This window comes from Panthera tigris, chromosome C1, assembly GCF_018350195.1.
Source record: "Panthera tigris isolate Pti1 chromosome C1, P.tigris_Pti1_mat1.1, whole genome shotgun sequence".
NCBI classification, from domain to species: Eukaryota; Metazoa; Chordata; class Mammalia; order Carnivora; family Felidae; genus Panthera; species Panthera tigris.
In genome coordinates, this window is record NC_056667.1 from 156,641,301 (window position 1) to 156,662,930 (window position 21,630).

At 36.0% G+C, this 21,630-nt stretch overlaps 1 protein-coding gene and 1 non-coding gene across 4 annotated transcripts in view; both read right to left on the reverse strand.

Moving 5' to 3' along the window:
• Positions 1 to 15,196, reverse strand: part of ABCB11 (ATP binding cassette subfamily B member 11) — an 80,753-nt gene extending 65,557 nt beyond the window's left edge. For all 3 annotated transcript variants that reach the window (XM_042997309.1, XM_007074605.3, XM_042997308.1), the window contains exons 1-4: positions 15,121 to 15,196; positions 13,592 to 13,613; positions 11,034 to 11,085; positions 10,012 to 10,250 (exon numbers count right to left, since the gene is read on the reverse strand). In XM_042997309.1, coding sequence (XP_042853243.1) covers positions 10,012 to 10,250; positions 11,034 to 11,085; positions 13,592 to 13,613; positions 15,121 to 15,196 — 389 coding nt within the window. The remainder of the gene's footprint in view (positions 1 to 10,011; positions 10,251 to 11,033; positions 11,086 to 13,591; positions 13,614 to 15,120) is intronic.
• A 5,872-nt stretch (positions 15,197 to 21,068) lies between these two features.
• On the reverse strand, positions 21,069 to 21,177 carry LOC122241638. Its single transcript, XR_006221879.1, has one exon. It is a non-coding gene; the product is annotated as a U6 spliceosomal RNA (small nuclear RNA).
• Positions 21,178 to 21,630: the final 453 nt, after the last annotated feature.

Consider the following 21,630-nt stretch of genomic DNA (forward strand, 5'->3'; position numbering starts at 1 on the left):
CCTTTGGCAATATCTTGCAAAACTCTAGGACAATATCACAACCGAGATGTTGGCATTGATGTAATCAAGATCAAAACATCCTCATCACCCCAAGGATTCTTCATGTTGCCTTTTTTACATCTACACATGCAGCCTCCACTCCCCCCTTAACCCCGGGCTACCACTCATCTATTCTCTAGTGCTATAGGTTTGTCATTCAAAGAATATTATAAAGTGGAATAAAGAATATTATGTAACTGGAATCACACAGTATGTAACTTTTTGGCATTGGTTGGCTTTTTTTCACTCAGTATAATTCTTTCATCAATTATTTGCTCCTTTTCATTTTCAAGTACTATTCCGTGGTATAGATGTATCACAACTTAACCACTCACCCATCGAAGGATGTCTGGGTTGTTTCCAGTTTTTGTCTGTTACAAGTAAAGTTTCTATAACCTTTGTGTACAGGTTTTTGCATGAATGTTAGTTTTAATCTCTCTGGGATAAATCCCCAACAGTAGAATTGCTGTGTTATATAACACTTGCTTGCTTATTTATTTATTTATTTATTTATTTATTTATTTGCCAAACTGTTTTCCAGAGTGGCTGCGCCATTTTGCATTTCCACCAGCAAGGTATAAGTGATCCAGTTCCTCCACATCTTCACCAATATTTGGTGTCATCACTATTTTTATTTTAGCAATTCTGATAGATTTGTGCTGATGTCTCTTTTTGATTTTAATTTGCTTCCCTAACCGCTAATGTTGCTGAGTATCTTTTCATGTGCTCATTTGCCATCTTTATATCCTTAGTGAAATATCTTTTCATGTGTTTTCCCCATATTCTAATTTGAATTTTTCTAACCACTGAGTTTGGAAAGTTCTTTATATTTTCTAGATCTTAGCCCTTTGTTAGATATATAGTTTGCAAACATACTCTCCCAGTCTGTAGCTTTTCTTTTTCATTCTCTTAACAGGGTCTTTTGCAGAGCCAAAGTTTTTCATTTTGATGAAGCCCAATTCATCAGCTTTTCTTTTTATGGACTGTACTTTAAGTGTCAAGTCTAAGAGCTCTTTGTCTAGCCTTAGACATAAAAATGGTGAGCTACACATTTTTCTAAAAGTTTGGTTTATTTTTTACATTTAAGTCCATAATCCATTTTGAGCTATTCTGTATATGGGTTCATTTCTTGCCTATGGATGTCCAATTATTTAGGCACCATTTGATAAAAAGTTTGTATTTCCTCTCTTGAATTTCTTTTCCACCCTTGTTAACAATCAGTGGGACATATTTGCACTGGTCTATTTGAGTTCTCTATTCTGTTCTTCTGTCAATACAACACAACCTTGCTTTAGCTATATAACATATCTTGAAATTGAGTAGACTGTTCCCTCACACTTTATTCTTCTTTTTCAAAGTTGTTTTAGATATTCTAGTTCTTTTTTTTTTTTGACTTTTCATATAAATTTTAGAGTAATCTTGTCTCTATATACAAAAATATCTTGCTGAGGGGGTATAGCTCAGTGGTAGAGCATTTGACTGCAAAAATATCTTGCTGAGATTTTAATGGAAATTTTATTAAACCTGTATTATCAGTTTGGGGGAAATGAGATTTTTCTTATACTGAATTTTCCAATTCATTAACAATATATGTCTCTTCACCTATTTAGATCTTTGATTTCTTTCATCAGGATTTTACATTTTTCAGCATGTAAGTCCCATATATGTTTTATTAAATTTACAACTAAATACATTTTTTAAGCAATTTTAAATGGCATTGTGTTTTGAATTTTGGTGTCCGCATGTTCATTGCTAGTATGCAGAAATAGTACTAAATTTTGTATATTTATTTGGTATTTTATGACTTTGCCAAACTCCTTTACTGGTTCTAAGATGTTTTCGTAGATTCTTTGGGATTTTCTATGTCCACAATAATATCATCTTCAATATAATTGGGTGTGTTTCTTCCTTTTAGGTCTGTATTTTGTTTTCACTTAAAACGTTTTTGATTGTAATAAAAAATACGTAACATAAAATTTGCCAACTTAGCCACTTTTAAATGTATACTTCAATAGTGTTAAATATTAAATCAGTATTCCTTTCCTTCCTTATTGTATAGGCTAGAACTTTGAGCACTGTGTTGAATAATAGTGGTGAAGGCATATATTCGTGCCTTGTTTCCAGTCTCAGGGAGAAAGCATTTAATCTTTCACTTTTTTTTCCTTACTTTGTTTTTATTTTTTAAAAATTTTTTTAAATGTTTTTAATGTTTGTTTTTGAGAGGGAGAGAGAGAAAGAGAGACAGCATGAGAGGGGGAGGGGCAGAGAAAGAGGGAGATAGAAAATCCAAAGCAGGCTTTGTGCTGTCAGCTCAAGGTTGGACATGGGTCTCAGGCCCGCCACAGGAAGATCATGACTGGCGCCGAAGTTGGATGCTCAACCAACTGAGCTACCCAGGCGCCCCTCAATCTTTCACACAAAAAAGCTGTGGGACTTTTTTGTAGATGTTCTTTCTTAAGTTGAGGAAGTTCCTTTCCATTACTAGTTTTCTGAGAGTTTTTGTTATGAATGGGTGTTGAAATTTTAAGTGCTTTTTCATCTTCAGTGAAGATCATCATGTGGTTTTATATATTAGCCTGTTAATGTGGTAGATTACGTTCACTGTTTTTCTAATACTGAACCACATGTGCTTCTCTAGAATATACTCTACTTGGTGTGTAATTCTTTTTTATATATTGTTAATTCTATTTGCTAGTATTTTGGTACCATTTTGCATCTATATTCATGAGGAATATTAATCTGTGCTTTTCTTTTTTGTAATATTTTTGTCTGGCTTTTGGATCACAGTAATACTAGCTTCATAAAATGAATTAACTACTCCTTCTTATTATCTGGAAAATATTGTATAAAGCTGGTGGTATTTTTTTTTTTTTTTTAAACATTAGGTAGAATTCTCCAGTGAAATCACATGGGCCTGGAGATTTCTTTTTTTAGAGTTTTAAAATTATAAATTCAATTTCTTTAATAGGGCTATTCTAATTATTTGTATCACATTGGGTGAGTTGTGGTAGTTTGTTTTTGCAAGCAATTGGTTCATTTTTCTAAGTTGTCAAATCTATGTGTGTAGACTAGTTACAGTAGTTCCTTGTTGCTCCTTTGATGTTTGCAAGGTCTACAGTAATATCTCATCTTTCACTCCCAGCATTGGTCATTTGTGTCTTCTCCCTTTTTCCTTTGTCAGTTTTGATAAAGTTTTGCCCATTTAACTGATTTTTTTTTCAAAGAACTAGATCTTTGTTTCATTGATTTCCTGTATTGTTTGTTTTTATTTTTATTATACCCTCTCATCTGCTTTCGGTGGACTTATTTTGCTCTTTTCTGAGGTTCTTAAGTTGGGAGCTTAGATGTTTAGTTTGAGATGTTTCCTTTTTCGTAATGTATGCATTTAGTGCTATAAATTTTCCTCCCAGTACTGCATGAACTGTGTCCCACAGATTTTTACATTTTGTGTTTTCCTTTTCATCTAGTTCAATTTTTAAACTTTTCCCTTGACACTTCCTCTTTGACCTATGAATTGTTTAGAAGTGTACTGTTTGATTCCCAAGAATTTGGGGGGTTTTCCATTTATCTTTCTGTTACTGATTTCTAGTTTGATTCCATTGTGGTTAGAGAATTCACTCTATTATTTCAATTATTTTATATTTTATTTCAATTATTTTATATTTATAAGCAAATTGAGGTTTGTTTCATAGCTCATAGGGTATGGTCTGTCTTGGTATGTGCTCTGTAGGCACTTAAAAAATGTGTATTATGTGGTTGTTGAATGGAATGTTCTATACATGTCGTTTAGATCCTGTGGCTGCTGGTATTTAGCTCTTCTATATCCTTGATAATTTTATGTCTAGTTGCTCTTTCAATTGTGGAGAGATGGTAGTTAAGGGTTCTACTATATTTTTGATTTGTCTATTTTTCCTTTCTGTTCTGTCAGTTGTTGCTTCACAAGTTTTGCAACTCTGTTTGGTGTGTATACATTTAAGATTGCTGTGTCTTCCTGGCAGATTGACTTGTTCACCTTTGTATGATGGTCCTCTTTGTCTCTGGTAAATTTCTTTATTCCAAAATCTAATTTATCTTATATCAGTATAGTCATTTCTGCTTTCTTTTGACTAAGGTTTGCATGAAAAATATTTTTCCATGGACTACTCAAACTGTTTTTATATTTTTATTTCATTTTATTTAAGTAATCTCTACATCCAACATGGGGCTCAAACTCACAACCCCAAGATCAAAAGTCACATACTCTACTGACTGAGCCATCCGAGGTGCCCTCAAACATTTTTTAAAATTCAAAGTTGATTTACCTGTAGTGTTTTTGAGTATATCTCTTTGTATAGCTTTTTTAGTGGTTGCTCTAGGAGTTATGTTATAAATATATATATATATATATATATATATATATATATATATATATATATATTGCTTATTATAATCTGCTAGTGTCATTTTACCAGTTTGTATGGAGTGTAAAAACACTACCTCCCTTTATATACCCTTATTCTCCTCTGCTAATACTATAATTATCTTTAATATTTCCAAATCAAATTCACATCAAACAATGTTACAATAGGATGATATCAAACAGTGTTGGCAGTTTTTACTTCCACCTTTAAAAATAAGTCAGAAAATTCAAGCGGAGGAGGAAAGTCTACTATGTTTACCCATGATTTTGCTTACTATGTTCTTCCTTCTTAATGTCCAAGATTATTTTTATTATTTCCTTTCTGTTCAAAGAGCTTCCTTTAGCCATTCTTAAGTCAGCTGGCAATAAATTCTCTGAATTTCCCTCGTCTGAAAATGTCTTGATTGTCTCTTCCATGGAGGTTGTGATGAATGTCCTGACCCTCTGATCCCATGCAAGCAGGCAGGGAGAGAGGTTTCTCTTTACAGTAGGGGTGCTTCAACTCTCTACATATTCTTCACTGATACCACAGAGGTGGGGTGGGAGACAGACACAGCAGGGGCTCAGTGATACCTGGTAAAGGTGGAAGCCTAGGCCCAACTCAACCTTTGCTAGCATGGGTAAGTGTGAGGTTATGTAGTGTTTTTTGTTTTTGTTTTGTTTTATTTTCCTGTGGTGTTGGCTTGAGTAGAATAGTGATATAGTTATTGCCTGAGATTTTTCTGTTAGGCTGCCTCTTTGTGGTCTACTATCTAGAAAGAGCATAATTTTATTAAGTCCTTTGTGGTTTGTGCTCACTGGTTTTTCCAGATTGCAGCTTTCCCAATACCCATATGTGGTACATATGAGGCCTAAAAATAACCCAGGGAACTCACAGTCATGTCATGATTTGAGTCCTGAGAACTCTAACCTTCTTTTATCCACTTTTCAGACTACTATGTTTGTTTTATATGTAATGGATTAAATAATCCAATCAAACAGCAGAGATTGTCAGACTGGATAAATCTAAAAAACAAACAAACAAACAAGCTCCAACTGTAGACTGTCTACAGGAGACACATTTTAGATTCAAAGATACGAACGAGTTAAAAGTAGGATGGAAAACGATATGTCACGGCAAAGAGCAACCATAACAAACCAAGAGTGGCTGTACCAATATAAGACCAAATAAACTTTTAAAAATTGTTATTGGGAATAAATGTTTTGTGATTATAAAAGGACCAATCTATCATAAGATTATAACAATCAGAAGATTATAACAATTATGAACATATATTCATCTAAAAACAGAGTTCCCCAATACATGAAGCAAAATCTGACAGATTCAAGAGTAGAAATAGGTAGTTCAATAATAATAGTCAGAGATCGCAATTCTATACTTTGCATTGGATAGAATAACCAGGAATAGAAGGCTTGAATAACACCACAAACCAATAGACCTAACAGAAATCCTTTGAACATTCCATTCAATAACAGCAGACTGCATGTTCCCCTCAAGTGCACATGGAGCACTCTGCAGGAAGACCCATGGTAAGCTGTACCAATCCATGCTACAATACGATGAACCTTGAAAATATTATGCCAAGTCAAAGAAGCCAATCACAAAGGACCACATATTGTGGGATTCCAGTTGTATGAATTGTCCAGAATAGGCAAATCTACAGAGCCAGAAAGTAGATTAGCGGTTGTCTAGAGCTGAGGGGGGATGGGAGATGGGAGAGTGACAGCGAAAAGTTTCTTTCTGTGGTAATAAAATTGTCCTAAAATTGGGGCGTCTGGGTGACTCAGTCAGTTAAGCATCTGACTCTTGATTTTGGCTCAGATTGTGATCTCACGGTTATGGGATCAAGCCCTGTGTCGGGCTCTGCACTGACAGCTTGGAGCCTGTTTGGGATTTTCTCTCTCTCTCTCTCTCTGTCTGTCTGTCTGTCTGTCTCTCTCTGCTCCTTGCCCACTCTCATTCTCTCTCTCAAAATAAATAGACATTTTTAAAAATATTCTAAAATTGATTGTAGTGATAGGTGCACAACTGTAAAATACAGAAAACCATTGAATTATGCATTTTAAATTGGTAAATTTTATGGTGTGTGAATGTATCTCAATAAAGCTGTTTTAAAAACTGTATGGTTTTGGGGCGCCTGGGTGGCGCAGTCGGTTAAGCGTCCGACTTCAGCCAGGTCACGATCTCGCGGTCCGTGAGTTCGAGCCCCGCGTCAGGCTCTGGGCTGATGGCTCGGAGCCTGGAGCCTGTTTCCGATTCTGTGTCTCCCTCTCTCTCTGCCCCTCCCCCGTTCATGCTCTGTCTCTCTCTGTCCCAAAAATAAATAAAAAAACGTTGAAAAAAAAAAATTTTAAAAATAAAAACTGTATGGTTTTACAGTGTTTAAATTCAACACAGTGTTTGAATGCATACACTAAACGTACATTGCTAAGAAAACAGACCAAAATCCAAGAGAAGGTACAGGCTGATTTCTACTTTGACACATTCATATGTGGGGGAAATAAAGAATCATATTTCCCAATGGCTGTGGTAGTCAGCCTCTACAGAGCCCCTAATCATTCTTGTCTCTTGGTTTCCACACTGCTGCATAGTTCCTTTTCAAATTGTACCAGGGTTGGTCGTGTGACCAGTAGAAAATGGCAGAAACGGACACCTGGGTGGCTCAGTGGGTTAAGTGTCTCTTGATTTTGCCTCAGGTCATGATCTCATGATTCATAAATTTGAGTCCTGTGTTGGTCTCTGCCACTGACAATGCAGAGCCTGCTTGGGATTCTCTCTCTACCCCTCTCTCTGTTCCTCCTCTAGTCTCTCTCTCTCTCTCTCTCTCTCTCTCTCTCAAAACTAAAAATAAACTTTAAAAAAAGAAGGAAAATGGCAGAAATTATGGTATGTCACTTCCACAATAAAACTTTTGGGCTTTGTGGCTTTTGTTTGAATTTTTACACTTTAATTGGATAAAAGAAAATAAAAATAAGCTGCACTGTGGTATTTGGACTGCTTGGATTTCCCTTCATTCATCATGTTTCATTCTTTTGCCATATTATTTGACTATTCTGAGCAAATAAATTCTGATAAGCTGTTAAGGAAGCTTGATGTTCCATAATACTTTTCAGCATTATTCACTGAGAGCTGTTTGGAAGGCTTTGCCTAAAAATTCCACCCAATGAATTACAGTTCATATGTAGAAACCAACCAGTGAAATGAAAAAGCAAAACCAGCTTCTACCAATAAACATGCATGCTTATGTTGATAAGATCATGGAGCAACCCTGTCCAAGACCTGTACACCTATTATAATAGGTAGAGAAATTTTACTTTAACGATATGCTTTTTCCAAGAAGGAAAGTTGCAAAAGAGTTGGGTAATTTAGGAGACACGTTAACTACTTACAGTAAGAAAATGTCCTCACCCTTGTCTTCTGCCCCACCCAAGTCCATTTTCACATTGATCTTAACTAACGCCAAAGCTAAACAAACATTTACTCAGAAGAATAAAGAGTAGTCCCATCAGTGACCATAGTCACTCACAATTAAAAAGTATTCAACTCATCAAAGGAGTAAAGAAAAGGCCTGAGAAGGGTTGGGATCTACACAAGTTCAGATACCCATATGAAATTTTTAAAAAGGACAAATATCCATTTAATGTTTTGCATCACATGAATTCAGCAGAAGCCAATGAACTTCTGAAAGCCCCTATTTGCTCTGCACAATGTGCTCACCTTTGAGTATATAATCCAGTAAAAATGAATAAAGTATGACTAAGGGATAGCCATAGGAAATTCTTTTCTAATGAATGTTGGTGATGCAGACGTTAAAAGTGGATTCATTCTTTAAATCATCTAGTAAATATTTATAAGCACTTGGCATTGTGGATAAGTCTCAAATTTTAGCCCCTCTAACATTTATTTCCAAATATTAAGGCATGAAGAGATATGCCTTCAGGAATTTTCCCTAGAAAATTTTACCTTTATGAGTGTTAATGATTTGGGTCAATGTACATCATATTATAAGTCTGAATGCATTTTTTCCAAAGAGGGAGGCAATTAACATTACATTTTGTAGTCATACTACTCAATTCATTTTTGTCCTCCAACATAAATGAAAGACTTTTAAAAGATTGTCATTGACAACAGCAACTCTTTTATGCAAACTGTTCCAAATTTAGAAGAAAAACATGTATTTAGGCTTTAGGAAATTTATTTCTCATGAGTAGGCTTATTATTTTTTAAAAGGTAATTCTGCACATTGTATGTTGTCCTATATTTTCCTGTCAAGCACTAACCAGTTGTTACTACGTATTTATTTCAATCGTCTTTGATTTAATGATGATTTTACTGACTAGACCTAAATGCCATGAAGATAAGGACCATGGCTCAAGATAACCACTGTATCCTTGAGGTTTACAAAGTTCCTGATAGGTAGTTGGTGTTCAAAAAATTTTGGTTGAATGAATGAGTGAATGAAAGACCCTAACAGTAGATAATATTATGGAAGAGTATCAGTGATGTAGGAGGATTAGTTCATAATCTAAATCAAACATGTAGGGGTGCCTGGGTGGGGTTCAGTTGGTTAAGCATCCAACTCTTGATTTAGGCTTAGGTTCAGTTCGTGAGATGGAGTCCTGTGTGGGCTCAGCACAGACAGCATGGAACCTGCTTGGGATTCTCTCTGTCTTCCCCTCCCCAGCTCTCTCTCTCTCTCTCTGTCTCTCTCAAAATAAATAAACAAACATTAAAAAAAACAAATCAAACATGTAGAAAAAATTTTAGATGAAGGTAAAAAATGTAATTTTGTTCGAGGGAGCCCCTCCAAGTGTCTCCCAAGGCAAGATGTGCCCTGCCCTTGGCTCTTGAACCTGAGTGTGTGACTTCATACATGCAAATGAGCTTGTTCTGGCCCTGAAGCAGTGTGAGGCTCACTGCAAAGTCCATGCTATGATAGTGAGTCAACACTGAACACTATGGACTCACTGATTTCGGGCTAATCACAAAATGAACAGTAGCACGGTGAGTTCTGGCTAATTCTGCATGGCTCCCTTCTGTTTGCTGCAGCATCACACAACTCTTGCATAGAAACTCAACTACTGAGACCAGGGGCCCCTACTCCAAGTCTTGTAGCACAACAATGAATTTCCCATTATAAAAAGAAGGCTGAGGATCAAATGGAACATTAGCCACAGTCACAGAAGCTAAGAAATGGAAAGTAGTTAAGTGACTAACAAAAGTCTTGAAAATGAGACGTGAGACATGACAAAGACTCAAATAAAATTCATGGCTCACTTCCCAAGTATATTGGTAGTGTTCATCCTCAAGCCTATAGTCTACCAAGTGGTTAAATTTGGGTGTCACATTTAATAGGCAATTTCCAGTTCTATTTTTTTGTTAGAATTTAAAAACCTGGTAAGATAGGAAGAACTTTAGGAGGGAGTAATTTGTAGAAATACAGGTTGAATTTATGTTTCTGTTTGTTCTATGCTGGATATCAATCCAGTTCAGCTAATAAAATCCCACTTACACATTTTGAATTATAATTCAACATATAAACAAAAAAGGTTAAACATAAAAAATAGCCTACCCACAACGCGTTCCATTTGTCATATTCTGGTTAAGGGAGCTGTTGATCCATACTATGGTGTTGTTTACACATGCTTTTCCAGGGATCTTGAGTTCTTGTAATTCAGTGTCATAGTCAATAAAAATATCTGTCATTGTGCCAAAAATGAGGAGCAGGACTGGATGGGATAGTCCATGGAGAAATGCACATAAACTTCCCACAAACATCAGCCAAATGTCAGTCGTTGAAGAAAATCGAAACTTGAAAAACAAAGGATTCAGAGATCATCTATGGGTGAAAAGCAGGGGAAGTAGGAGGACTATTTAATTTTAGTTACTAGATTCTGATAAATAGTATTCAGCACCAAATTTTATGGGAATCATCTTCATTGAACAATAGAGTTTTCACTAACTATATAAAAATAAGTGGTATATCAATTATCTAAGACAGTAGACTCTTACATTTTTAGTTTGTTATTTCTTTCCTAGTCTCTGAATTCATTCTCTTTACCTCAAGAACTGACTTCAGTTCTTAGGTATTGATTCACAACATAAATGGGAAGTGATCAATGGCATTGATGAGATTGCCATGTAGAAATATTGTGTGGGGCATTCACCAGTAGCATAAATTGGCTCCCAGAACTGACACTGACAAAGAAGAGTGCCTATTTTTGCCTAGAAATGTCTCTACCTTGTGAAAATTTGGGGTAAATACCTACACTATGGAATTTATATAGATATGTCATAAGAGTAAGTATACATAATATAGTTACTGTGATAATTTTCCTTACTAAAATAATAATTATGGGCTTAATGGTTATTTTCCAGGACACTTTTCTGATCTACCAGATAGGATTTATGTGTTTAATTAGCGATATATTTCTAATTGCCATTCAGCATGTTATCCCATGGACAACGTTTATGACTGAATACGTGAACACTGTACTTAAAAACCTGCCAATGACTGAAGATTTAACACTCCTCCATGATCTGAACAATTTTCCATTGCAAAATTTATGTCAAAAATCAGCACAATTTTATTACCAGTTGAAAGAAGCTAACTTGAGTGCTGTCACCTTTTTTCTCATCTTGTAACCTGAGGAGAGAAACATATGGATTTATAGACCATCCTTTCCAAAACAAAGAGAAATTCTCCATAGGTGGTGATTTTATGAGACATCCTTTAGTAAGAAATAAAGTCCCCACTGACTGAGAAATTCTTGCCAAACCGGGCATCCTAAAAACAAACTTTTATTTTTCAGATTTACCTCTTCTAGAGATTTTGGTATAGCTCTATTTCATGTTGAGCAGAAAGTCAGTGAGGTTTTTCTGAGAGATATTGAGAGAAAATGAAAAGTCTCTATACTCCCAGTTTATATTAGCAATAACTATTGGATTTCATCCTTGACCCTCAGCCTGTTTCTATCACATTTCCTTGTGGGCAAGTGGAGGTGGTTGGATTAGCTGCTTTAAAGCTTCCTTCTAGCACTTAAAAATTTTAAAACTACATTAAATAGTACCTATACGATGGAGAAGTTTTTAACAACTCCTATACTTCCCATAAAATCATATTTCCTTAGTATTTCTTACTCATTTCACTTCTCATAATGTTATATCTAACCCATATTTGACCTTCTCGACTCCAGGGATCTCTACTTCACCTGAGTCATCCCTCACGGATACACCCTGGACCTTTCTTTCAACAGAAACTACTCCCTTGACACTCTGGGACTGACGATGCATCCTGTTTTGTCACTTCCTTTCTCCTTCTACACCATTTTGTCATCTCAGTTGTGATCTGCAGTTCCTTAAACCCTCATTAATTTTCAATTGCTAAAAACCTATCAGGATTGTGCTTCCTTCCCCATGCATCCCAGCTCCCACTGCCAGCCATTTGGACCACACTCTTACCATCATCCTCAATCCTTTTCCCCACCTCCATCTTTGGAAACGCCCTCATCTCTGCATCCATCCACTGTTTGCCCCTCTCCACCTGAAACCAGGCTGTGGGGCCTGAAGAGGTTCAAGACCACCTCTTCACTGTGTAAACTGATGCCAACACATGCCATGCCTAGCAGTCAGCTGCCCTGACGTTCCCCTCCAGCTCACAGTAGAATCCCAAGTCTTTGCTGAAAAGTCCAAGGCCCTCCACGGTCTGGCCAATTGGCTCTCTGACCTTGTCTCTTCCTACTGCACTCCAATTCTCTCCACCCGAGCAACCTGGCCTCTCTGCTGACCTTTGTTCATGCCAAATTTATTCTCATTTCTGACCATTTGGACTTGTTGTTTCCTCCTGACAGAATGCTCTTTCTTCAGATACTTGCATGGCCAACCCCCACATCTCCTTCAGATTTTCCCTCAAAAGTCACCTTCTCAATGGGACCCTCCCTGGCCAAAGCCTTTAAAATTTCAAATTTCTCCCCACATCACTTCATATCTCCATTCCATGTTTGCTTTTTTTTTTCCTTAGAAAGACAGTGATAGATTATCACTAGCTACCATGCTATGTATTATATTTATTTATGGTGCTTATCATGTCATCCTCACTAAAATGTAAGCTCCTCAAGGACAGAGATTTTTGCCCAGTTTGTTCTTTTCTGTATCCTCAGTACCTGTAATAGTGTCTGACACCTGGTATGCATTTAATTAATATTTGTGAAATGAATGAATGAATGAATGAATGAATGAGTATGGTCTCCATCCTTAACTCAATCCATAACACTGTACTTCATCTGTCTATAGACTGTTCCATTTCCCTCCACAGCTTTCTCAGACTTTCACTGTGATCTTCTCATTCTACATTACCACATCTAACAGAAAATGTTCATCTCCTCTAAAAACCAAAGAACTCACTCAACCTTCCTGTTGATTCTCTCTTTGCTGTTCATCTGTACCCACACCCATTTTCATCTTTTTTCCCTCCAGTGAGGAAAGTGTGGTTCCTCTAGGCCCAGGCTGACCTTACTACTCCTAGTCCAAAACTGCTGTTACCACATCCACCACCCCTCTCTGCTGTGAATTACTTAAAATTTCTTAAAGAGCTTCAACCTCCGCCTTACTACCACTTCTTTTTCAGGAACTTGCCTAGCACCTCCCTTCTGTCTTCTAAGTTAGACTCTATCTAATCCTACTCTCATGCCAATATATGATTAGCTGACATTTGCTTTGTATGAGAATTTAAACTTTTAAACCAAAGAGAAATATCTAACAATTAAATTTTAGGGTTCTACTATTTGCCTATGGAAAGAATTTGGGGTTAAGGGACCTCCCCTGTGCTCATGAAATATTACTTGTCCAACTTCACCTCTGCCCATTTAGGTTAGAAATTCTATGATGCTTCTGGGTGCACAGGGGAGATTTGGACCTAATTCAGAAGGGATCTTCCAAACAGTTTCTGAAATCAAATTACAGCAATGTTTTTTGCTTGTTTGTTTGTTTTTTCAAATTACAGCAATGATTTAAAGAGAAAAAGAATGGATCACCTATACCATTTTATAGGAAGTACAATGTGCATGAAAATATTATCTCTCTTTGTACCTTTAAAAGGAATATTAGGGAGTTAATCTAGAAAAAGATGATGCATTGTTGAAACAGTCACTTACCTTGAATTCTTATCATTGTTATCTGTCAGGATAAAAACAATGTACAAAGCAGTTAATAATAATGACACAATGAAACATAGTCATTAATAATTTTTCTCTGGGAAAACATTCCCACAAATTAATTTCACTCATGGAACATTGCAAAATGACTATTTGCTTTTTTTTTTTTTTTTTTAATTCTCTCTCTCTGTGTCTCTCATATTACACAAGATACCCTTTCAGGTTCAGGACTACTGGCTTGACTACATTTTTAGATATTTCTACAAGGTATGAGATATTGGTATTTTCTGAGCATCAACTGGAGACCAACATTTTTTAAGTTTATTTGTTTATTTTGAGAGAGAGACCATGTGTGAGCATGCACAAGTCGGGGAGGGGCAGAGAGAGAGGGGGAGAGAGAGAATTCCAAGCAGGCTCCACATTGTCAACATGGAGCCTGACATGGGGCTTGATCTCATGAACTGTGAGACCACGACCTGAGCTGAGATCAAGAGTCAGACCCTTAACCCTGAGACCAACCCTCAGACCCCTGAGCCATGCTAGCAACCCGAGACCAACATTTTTAAATTCGCTGAAGAAAATCTAATTTTTTTGAACTACCAAGTAAAATGGATATTTATTGTTTGGCTCCTTGGAAACATCAGAATTTATCTATTTAAAATTAAGACTACAAGTTAACTAGACAATAAGATGATGTTGACACTCCCATGCCAGTAGAAACCACAGGATTGAGCTGGATATAATTTTCCTCAGCTTAGGTCAGAGCAGATGGAGGGTAGGAAGTGAAAGTGGGGGTGCAGGGTCATGGGTGTAGGGAAGCAAAGGGAAAGGAGTTCAGGGTGCTAAGGTCAACCACCACCATGGGACAGCACATCCTGATTCCCTGACATTTTAATTAATGTAAGTAAGAGTAAAAAGGCATTAGAGTATAGATAGAGATCAACATCTTGGGTTTGGGAATCAGATAGAACTAGATTAGAATGATGGTTCCATCAATTATCAGTCATGTGATCTTTGCCAAGTTTAAAAAAATTTATTCAAGTCTAATTTTCTTCTTCTGCAAGATGTAAAATTATAGAATTCGTTTAAAAAAATAATAAATGCTTGGAATCACCTGCGCTCACTAGATGTTAGGTGCTAGTGCTACAGGTCCTCTTTCCCATTGTCTCATTCTAACCAGCACCGTCTTAGTATAGTTTCCCACTAAATTATTACTATTATAATCAATTATAACAGCTGAATAAAGGCAATAATAATAACCAATGCTGGAACCCTACTCTACTAAAAAAGAGGTATTTGTAGAGGAGATACTTTCATTTACCCACACTTTGTGCATTTTTACTTAGCACTTTCAGACATTCCATAACACAGATTCTGGAGAGAACTACAGATTTGTGGGTAAGAAATGCATCCCGTAATGGTTCTACATATTGTTGATTTTTCTCTGCCCCTTGAAACTTCACTAGCTTGTCTACTTTTGTTCTAACCTCTTTTTATATAAGAGACAGTAAGAGAAAAGGGCCACTTACATAATGTGTCTGACTCAAAACCATAATTCTCCTCTCCAAATTTCTTCACACTGCGAAGAATTACTGAGTCAGACATGGTAATTGCAATCTGCAGCCAATAGCCCTACAAAACAAAATAATCATTGCAATTATTTTTTCTCGTCTTAAACAAAATAGCCAAATGAAAGAACAATTTGGTACAAGAAATAACCTTCACTAACAATCTAAATCTTCACTAAAAATCATATTTTTAATTGGTTAATAACTCCATGAAAGAGCCTAATTATTAGGAAAAATAAAGCCAAACCATTGATTATGGCTTTCTCTATCTGATGAATGGATAGTTGCTTTTTATTTATTTGTTCTTTCTGCTCATTTTTCCTCCCTCTCTCCCTCCCTCCCTTTTCTTTCTTTCTTTCTTTCTTTCTTTCTTTCTTTCTTTCTTTCTTTCTTTCCTCCCTTCCTTCCTTCCTTCATGAGTAAAAATAAAAACCACTGGCACTACACAACCAACTGGTGACATTCTTGGGTCACTGTACTGAACCAACTACACCTAAATACTGGTGGGTAGCCTTCAGTGCTTCTTTGTAAATGCAACTCCTAGATCGAGGATATGGTGAGTCTGGCATGGACCAGAGGAACAGCTACCCACTCATTTTACAAAACAAGTGTAAACTTGACATCAAAACAAACAAGAATGATATAAGAAAAAATAGAATTATAATTACTTTTGAAAATAGATTTAAAATTGTTAAATATGTTAAGTATAATTCAGCAGTTCATGAAAAAAACATAATGAACAATGTTGATTCCAGGAATGCAATGATTGTTCAATGTGAAAAAACTTGATCATTTTGATAGATGCAGAAAAAGTATTCAACAAAAATCAATATCCATTACTGATTTGTAAAATACTATAAAACTAGAGAAATCATTATCTGCAACTCCAATGAATAGATTTTGGGTAATGATCGGCAATGAACACTAAACCCTTTAAATGAGATACTGGCAAAGATTAACAATGCAAAGTATTGTGAAGATGTAGAGGGAAGACATTATGTTGATTCATTATCTCTCCTTAAGCTCCTCTTGGCTCTCACAATTTCTTGTACTTTCCTTGTTTTTGAAGACCTTGACAATTTTGAGGAGTATTGAACTGTTATTTTGTAGACTATCTCCTAAAGTGGGATTTATCTGATATTTTTCTCAGGATTAGATATGGGTTGTGTATTTTAGGGAGGAAAACCACAGAGGTAAAGTACCCTTCTCATGACATCATATCAAAGGTACTATCAATGTAATGGTACCTATCAACATGATTTTAAAAAATAAACTTTAAAGATAAATTCAACATTAAGAAATAGAGTGAGAAATATTATTTAATTAAATAGTTTATGAGGTCAGTAAAGATAAAAAAAACTACATGAAGCAGATTCAAAATTCTTTTATTCAACAACAAAATTTGCTCAGTATTTTGAGAATATATTCTCAATGCAGAGAATGCAATGTTCACTGGTTATATCATTTTTTTTCAGGATTTAAAGGGTTTTTATTATAATTTCATTTATGAATACAAAGTTTATATATTATACAGAAAATATTCATAAAGTATTCCTGATAGAATGAGTTAATCATATTGGTTTATTTTTTTTTTAATTAAAAAATACTTCATTGTTAAAAACGCTAACCATCATCTGAACTTTCAGCAAGTTGTAATCACTGACCACAGATCACCATAACAAATAGAATAATAATGAGAAAGTGGAATTTTGTGAGTTACCAAGATATGACACAGAGACACAAAGTTAGCAAATGCTGTTGGAAAAACAGCAGTAGGGTTGCTGCAAACCTTCCATTTGTAGAAATTGCCACATTGGTTATATCATTTTTGAAATTTTAACAAAAATTTGTTTTTCAGAAAGCAAAGAAATTCTTTGATAATGAGAAAATAATCTTCAGAATATTTATAATACTGAGTCTCCTAATTTTAAAATAAGACTTTAAAAAATCAGTCTTCAATTATTTTTTCCTGGCTTAGCTCTTCATTTAAAAAGGTTTCTTTCTACTGGTGTGCAAATATTTGACAACATTTAGACCCCAGTGGTGTAGTGTCTTGCCTGTGAACTTCAGAGTCTCACTGATCCTGTGGTCTCACTCCATGTTGTTGAAAACATTTTTTAACCTCTCTCCAGGCTCTGAATTCTCCATCATTCAAGTCAGTGATGGTGATGGTGATAAGATGTACCTTGCGGGACTAGTATGAAAATGACATGAAACTGAGTCTGTACATCAGCTGGTCCAAAGGGAGAAGACAGCTAAAGTTCCTTTTGGCTTTCAAGCCTAGAGACTCTCTCCCCTGCCCTACTTCCCACCCTCCCTCTGGGGTCACTTGTAGTAAGGCACCCTCTATTAAGGAAGAGAATGATGGTCAACCAACCTACTCTTTTCATTTTCCGTCTCTGTTCCTCCACCAATTCCGTACATTTGTTTTCATATTAGGTTTGTTTGCATTTTGCTTCTTTCTGAATGCAATGATTTTTGCGATCTCTAATTTACTATTAAAGGGTAATGTTTTCAAACACAAAAATTCACACATAGCATGGATTTCCTCCCTGTAGCATTGACCTGTAGCAGAAGACCACTGGGAACACAACTGTAGTTGAACAATCTGAATTTATTATTCATTGTAGTGAGGGAGAACACATGGTAGGGACCACATGGTGTCTCAGTAAGAGGGTTTTAGGATGAACCTATCATAGGAAGTGGGCTTCAATTAGGTGATTTGGGAGAGGATTCAAGAAAGTAGGCATCTGCTCTAGATTGAATGTTGTCAGAAAGCCAGAGCAATTTCATGATTGGGTAAAGAAATAGTCACTTATATAGCAAGAGAGAGGGATGTTTGGTATTTTTGCACAATGACTTTATTTTTGCCTGTGCATGAGCAAAATTATAGACTGGCCTTGCTTTGTTTCATTTTTATCCTGGTTTCAGAGTGACTTTGTCTGAGATTGGTGGTATGGTTAATTTTATGTATCAATTTGAGGGGGCTAAGGGATGCCAGATAGCTGGCAAAGCGTTATTTTTGGATATGTCATTGGTGGTGTTTCCAGAAGAGATTAGCATTTGAATCTGTAGATTACCCTCACCAGTGCAGATGGACATTATTCATTCAATCCTTTGAAGTCCTGAATAAAGCAAAGAGGCAGAGAAACCAAGGGCAGAGAAACTAAATAGATGTTTTTCTAAAAAAGACATACAAATGGTCAACAGGTACATGAAAAGATGCTCAACATCACTCATCATCAGGAAAATGCAAATCAAAACCATAATGACATAGCACCTCACATCTGTTAGAATGGCTATCACAAGAAGACAAGAAAGAACAAGTGTTGGTGGTGATTTGGAGAAAAGGGAACCCATGTGCACTGTTGAGAGGAATGCAAACTGGTTTAGCCACTATGGAAATCAGTATGGAGGTTCCTTAAGAAATTAAAAATAACAACTATCAAATGATCCAGAAATCCCGTTTCTGAGTATATACACAAAGGAATTTAAAATAGGATATTGAAGAGATATCCACATTCTTGTGTTTATTGCAGCATTATTCACAATAGCCAAGATATAGAAATAACCTAGATGCCCATCAATGGATAAATGGGAAAAAAAGATGTAGTATATACATATATATGTATACACACACAAACACAGCATATTAAAAAACTATGTATATATACATGTACATACAATGGAATATTATTTAACCATATGAAAGAAGGGAATTCTATCATTTGTGACAACATGGATGGACCTTGAGGGCATTATGTTCAATGAGATAAGCCAGACAGAGAAACACAAATATTGTATGACATTGCCTATATGTGGAATCTAAAAAAGCTAAACACGTAGAAATAAAGAGTAGAATGGTGGTTACTAGAGGCTGAGAGGTGGAGGAATTGGGAGGATGTTTAAGGGTACAAGCTTGCAGCTGGAAGATGAGAAAGTTCTGGAGATCTAATGCACAACATAGTGATTATAGTTAACAATACTATATTGTATATTTCAGAATTGTTAAGAGGCTGTATCTTAAGTGCTCTCACCATAAAAAAGAAATGATAATTATGTGACATGATGGAGGTGTTCACTAAAGCTATGGTGGTAATCATATAGACGTATACGAATGTATCAAAGCAACCAGTTGTACACCTTCAACTTATGCAATCTTGTATGTCAAATACACCTGAGTAAAAAATTAATCGATTTTTTTAAAGGCCAGTAAAGGAAAAATTAGCTCTTTTACTTTAGCTGGAACATCCATCCTTTCCTGTCCTTGCATACTAGAGCTGCTTCTTCTTGGAACTTTGGTTGGTTTGCTCAATCAGAAATGGAAGCTAGTTGCCTTATTTCTGCCCAGTTCAGGAGTGGCAGTGATGACTTTTGAAGGCCATTGTGTTGAAACAGTTTATTACTTGCATACACTCACAAAGACAATGGCATTTTTATAATGCTAAGTTTGGGAAAGTGCAATGAGATACCAAAATTATTAGAATGAGTAAACAAAAGCCTTGTTTGTGATATTTTCCAGGAAAGGCACTGTTTCCACAATGAGATGTTAGATGAATTGTCTCGTATCATTATAAATGTAGAATGAAACACTGGTATTATTAGACCATGTTTTTTTCCTACTGGTTAGTTCCCTTTTTATTAGATAAGATCCTGGGAGGCATAGCAGATAATGGAGAATATCTTGGCCAGTTTCTGGAACCCTAGCAACACAGTGGGAATCTAGTTTTCAGTGATAAACAAGTTTGTTTCACAGGGTCACGAGAATGTGTCTTCCTCCTCACCTGGTACATTCCATGATTTAAGAAGGCTATGGTGTTTTGTCACATTATTTCTCCCCACTAATATAAGCAGATGTAACATCATCTAATTCTATTCCCTCAGCTGTTACCTATAACACCTAAATTAGAAATTTGGTCTTGAGCTTCCTGAAGCATGTGAAGGGTTCTTGGGTATAATATGATGCAGGAAGTTTTAATTAAGGTACCTTAACTTACAATAACAAAATTTTACTTTAACACAAAAGAACTCAGAATTAAAAATAAGGTACCATGCATGCTATTTCATTTTTACTCTGTATTTTCATAAAGTAAATTACTTTAATCTCCAAAAAAATCTCTTTGGAAACATTTTGAGAATTTTCAAGTCCTCCAGAAATATGGTCTTCCAATAAACTTAGAAAATCTAGGAATTAAAAGTTGGAAATCAAGATTTCTAAGCACTGCCTGGCAGACCTTGATTACCTAATTGTGAAAATCCCAAGATTTTTAATTGTCCATGCCAACACCACTGTCCCTCTCTGCTAAATGGCATGTGGTCTATGTGCAGACAATCTGTGCTTCTGTATAACTATCCAAGGTTGAAGTTTTCTTTTCTTTGATAAAATGTGTAATCCTATCAACACAGAGGACAGTCTCCTGACCTTTATTGGTAGATACATCACAGATATTTGTATGTTAGAACACTAGCAATGGGGCACCTGGGTGGCTCAGTCGGGTGTCCGACTTTAGCTCAGGTCATGATCTCATGACTCGTGCGTTCAAGCCCTACATCAGGCTCTGTGCTGACAGCGCAGAGCCTGAAGCCGTCTTTGGATTCTGTGTCTCTCCTTCTCTGTCCCCCCTCCCCTGCCACTTGTGCTCTGTCTCTCTCTCTCTCTCTCAAAAATAAATAAAAACATTTTAAAAAATTAAAAACAAAAAAAGGAAAAAAAGAACACTGGCAACAATATTCTGGAAGACACTGTTGGGGAGGAGAGAAAGGAGACAGAGACCAACACCTGAATGAATTCCCTGAGAGAACCTAGGACATCGACAGACCTCAGAAAGAGGGATAAGTAAGCAGTGCCATGGGGGGCTTGAGGTTGTCAAAACTGGAAGAGATAGAGTTCTTTTTTTTTTTTTTTTTTTTTTTTTATGGAACGCTTCACCAATTTGCGTGTCATCCTTGCGCAGGGGCCATGCTAATCTTCTCTGTATCATTCCAATTTTTTAGTATATGTGCTGCCGAAGCGAGCACGAGGAGATAGAGTTCTATAGCCATGTCAGGAACAAATAAAAAAATCCAAAGAGTACAAAGTGTCAGTGCCCACCATGGGCCATTACACCAAGGTTGCTAAATGTGACTTCAAGACACCAGTATGACTATTGATGCTGCAGCAGAACTGAATAAGAAGAAAGAAAAAGAAAGAAGAAAGAGAAAGAAAGAAAGAAAGAAAGAAAGAAAGAAAGAAAGAGAAAGAAAGAAAGAAGAGAAAGAAAGAAAGAAAGAGAGAAAGAAAGAGAAAGAAAGAAAGAAAGAAAAAGAAAGAAAGAAAAGAAAGAAAGAAAGAAAGAAAGAAAGAAAGAAAAGAAAGAAAGAAGGAAAGAAAGAAAGAAAGAAAGAGAAAGAAGGAAAGAAAGAGAAAGAAAGAAAGAAAAGAAAGAAAGAGAAAGAAAGAAAGAAAGAAAGAGAAAGAGAGAAGGAAAGAAA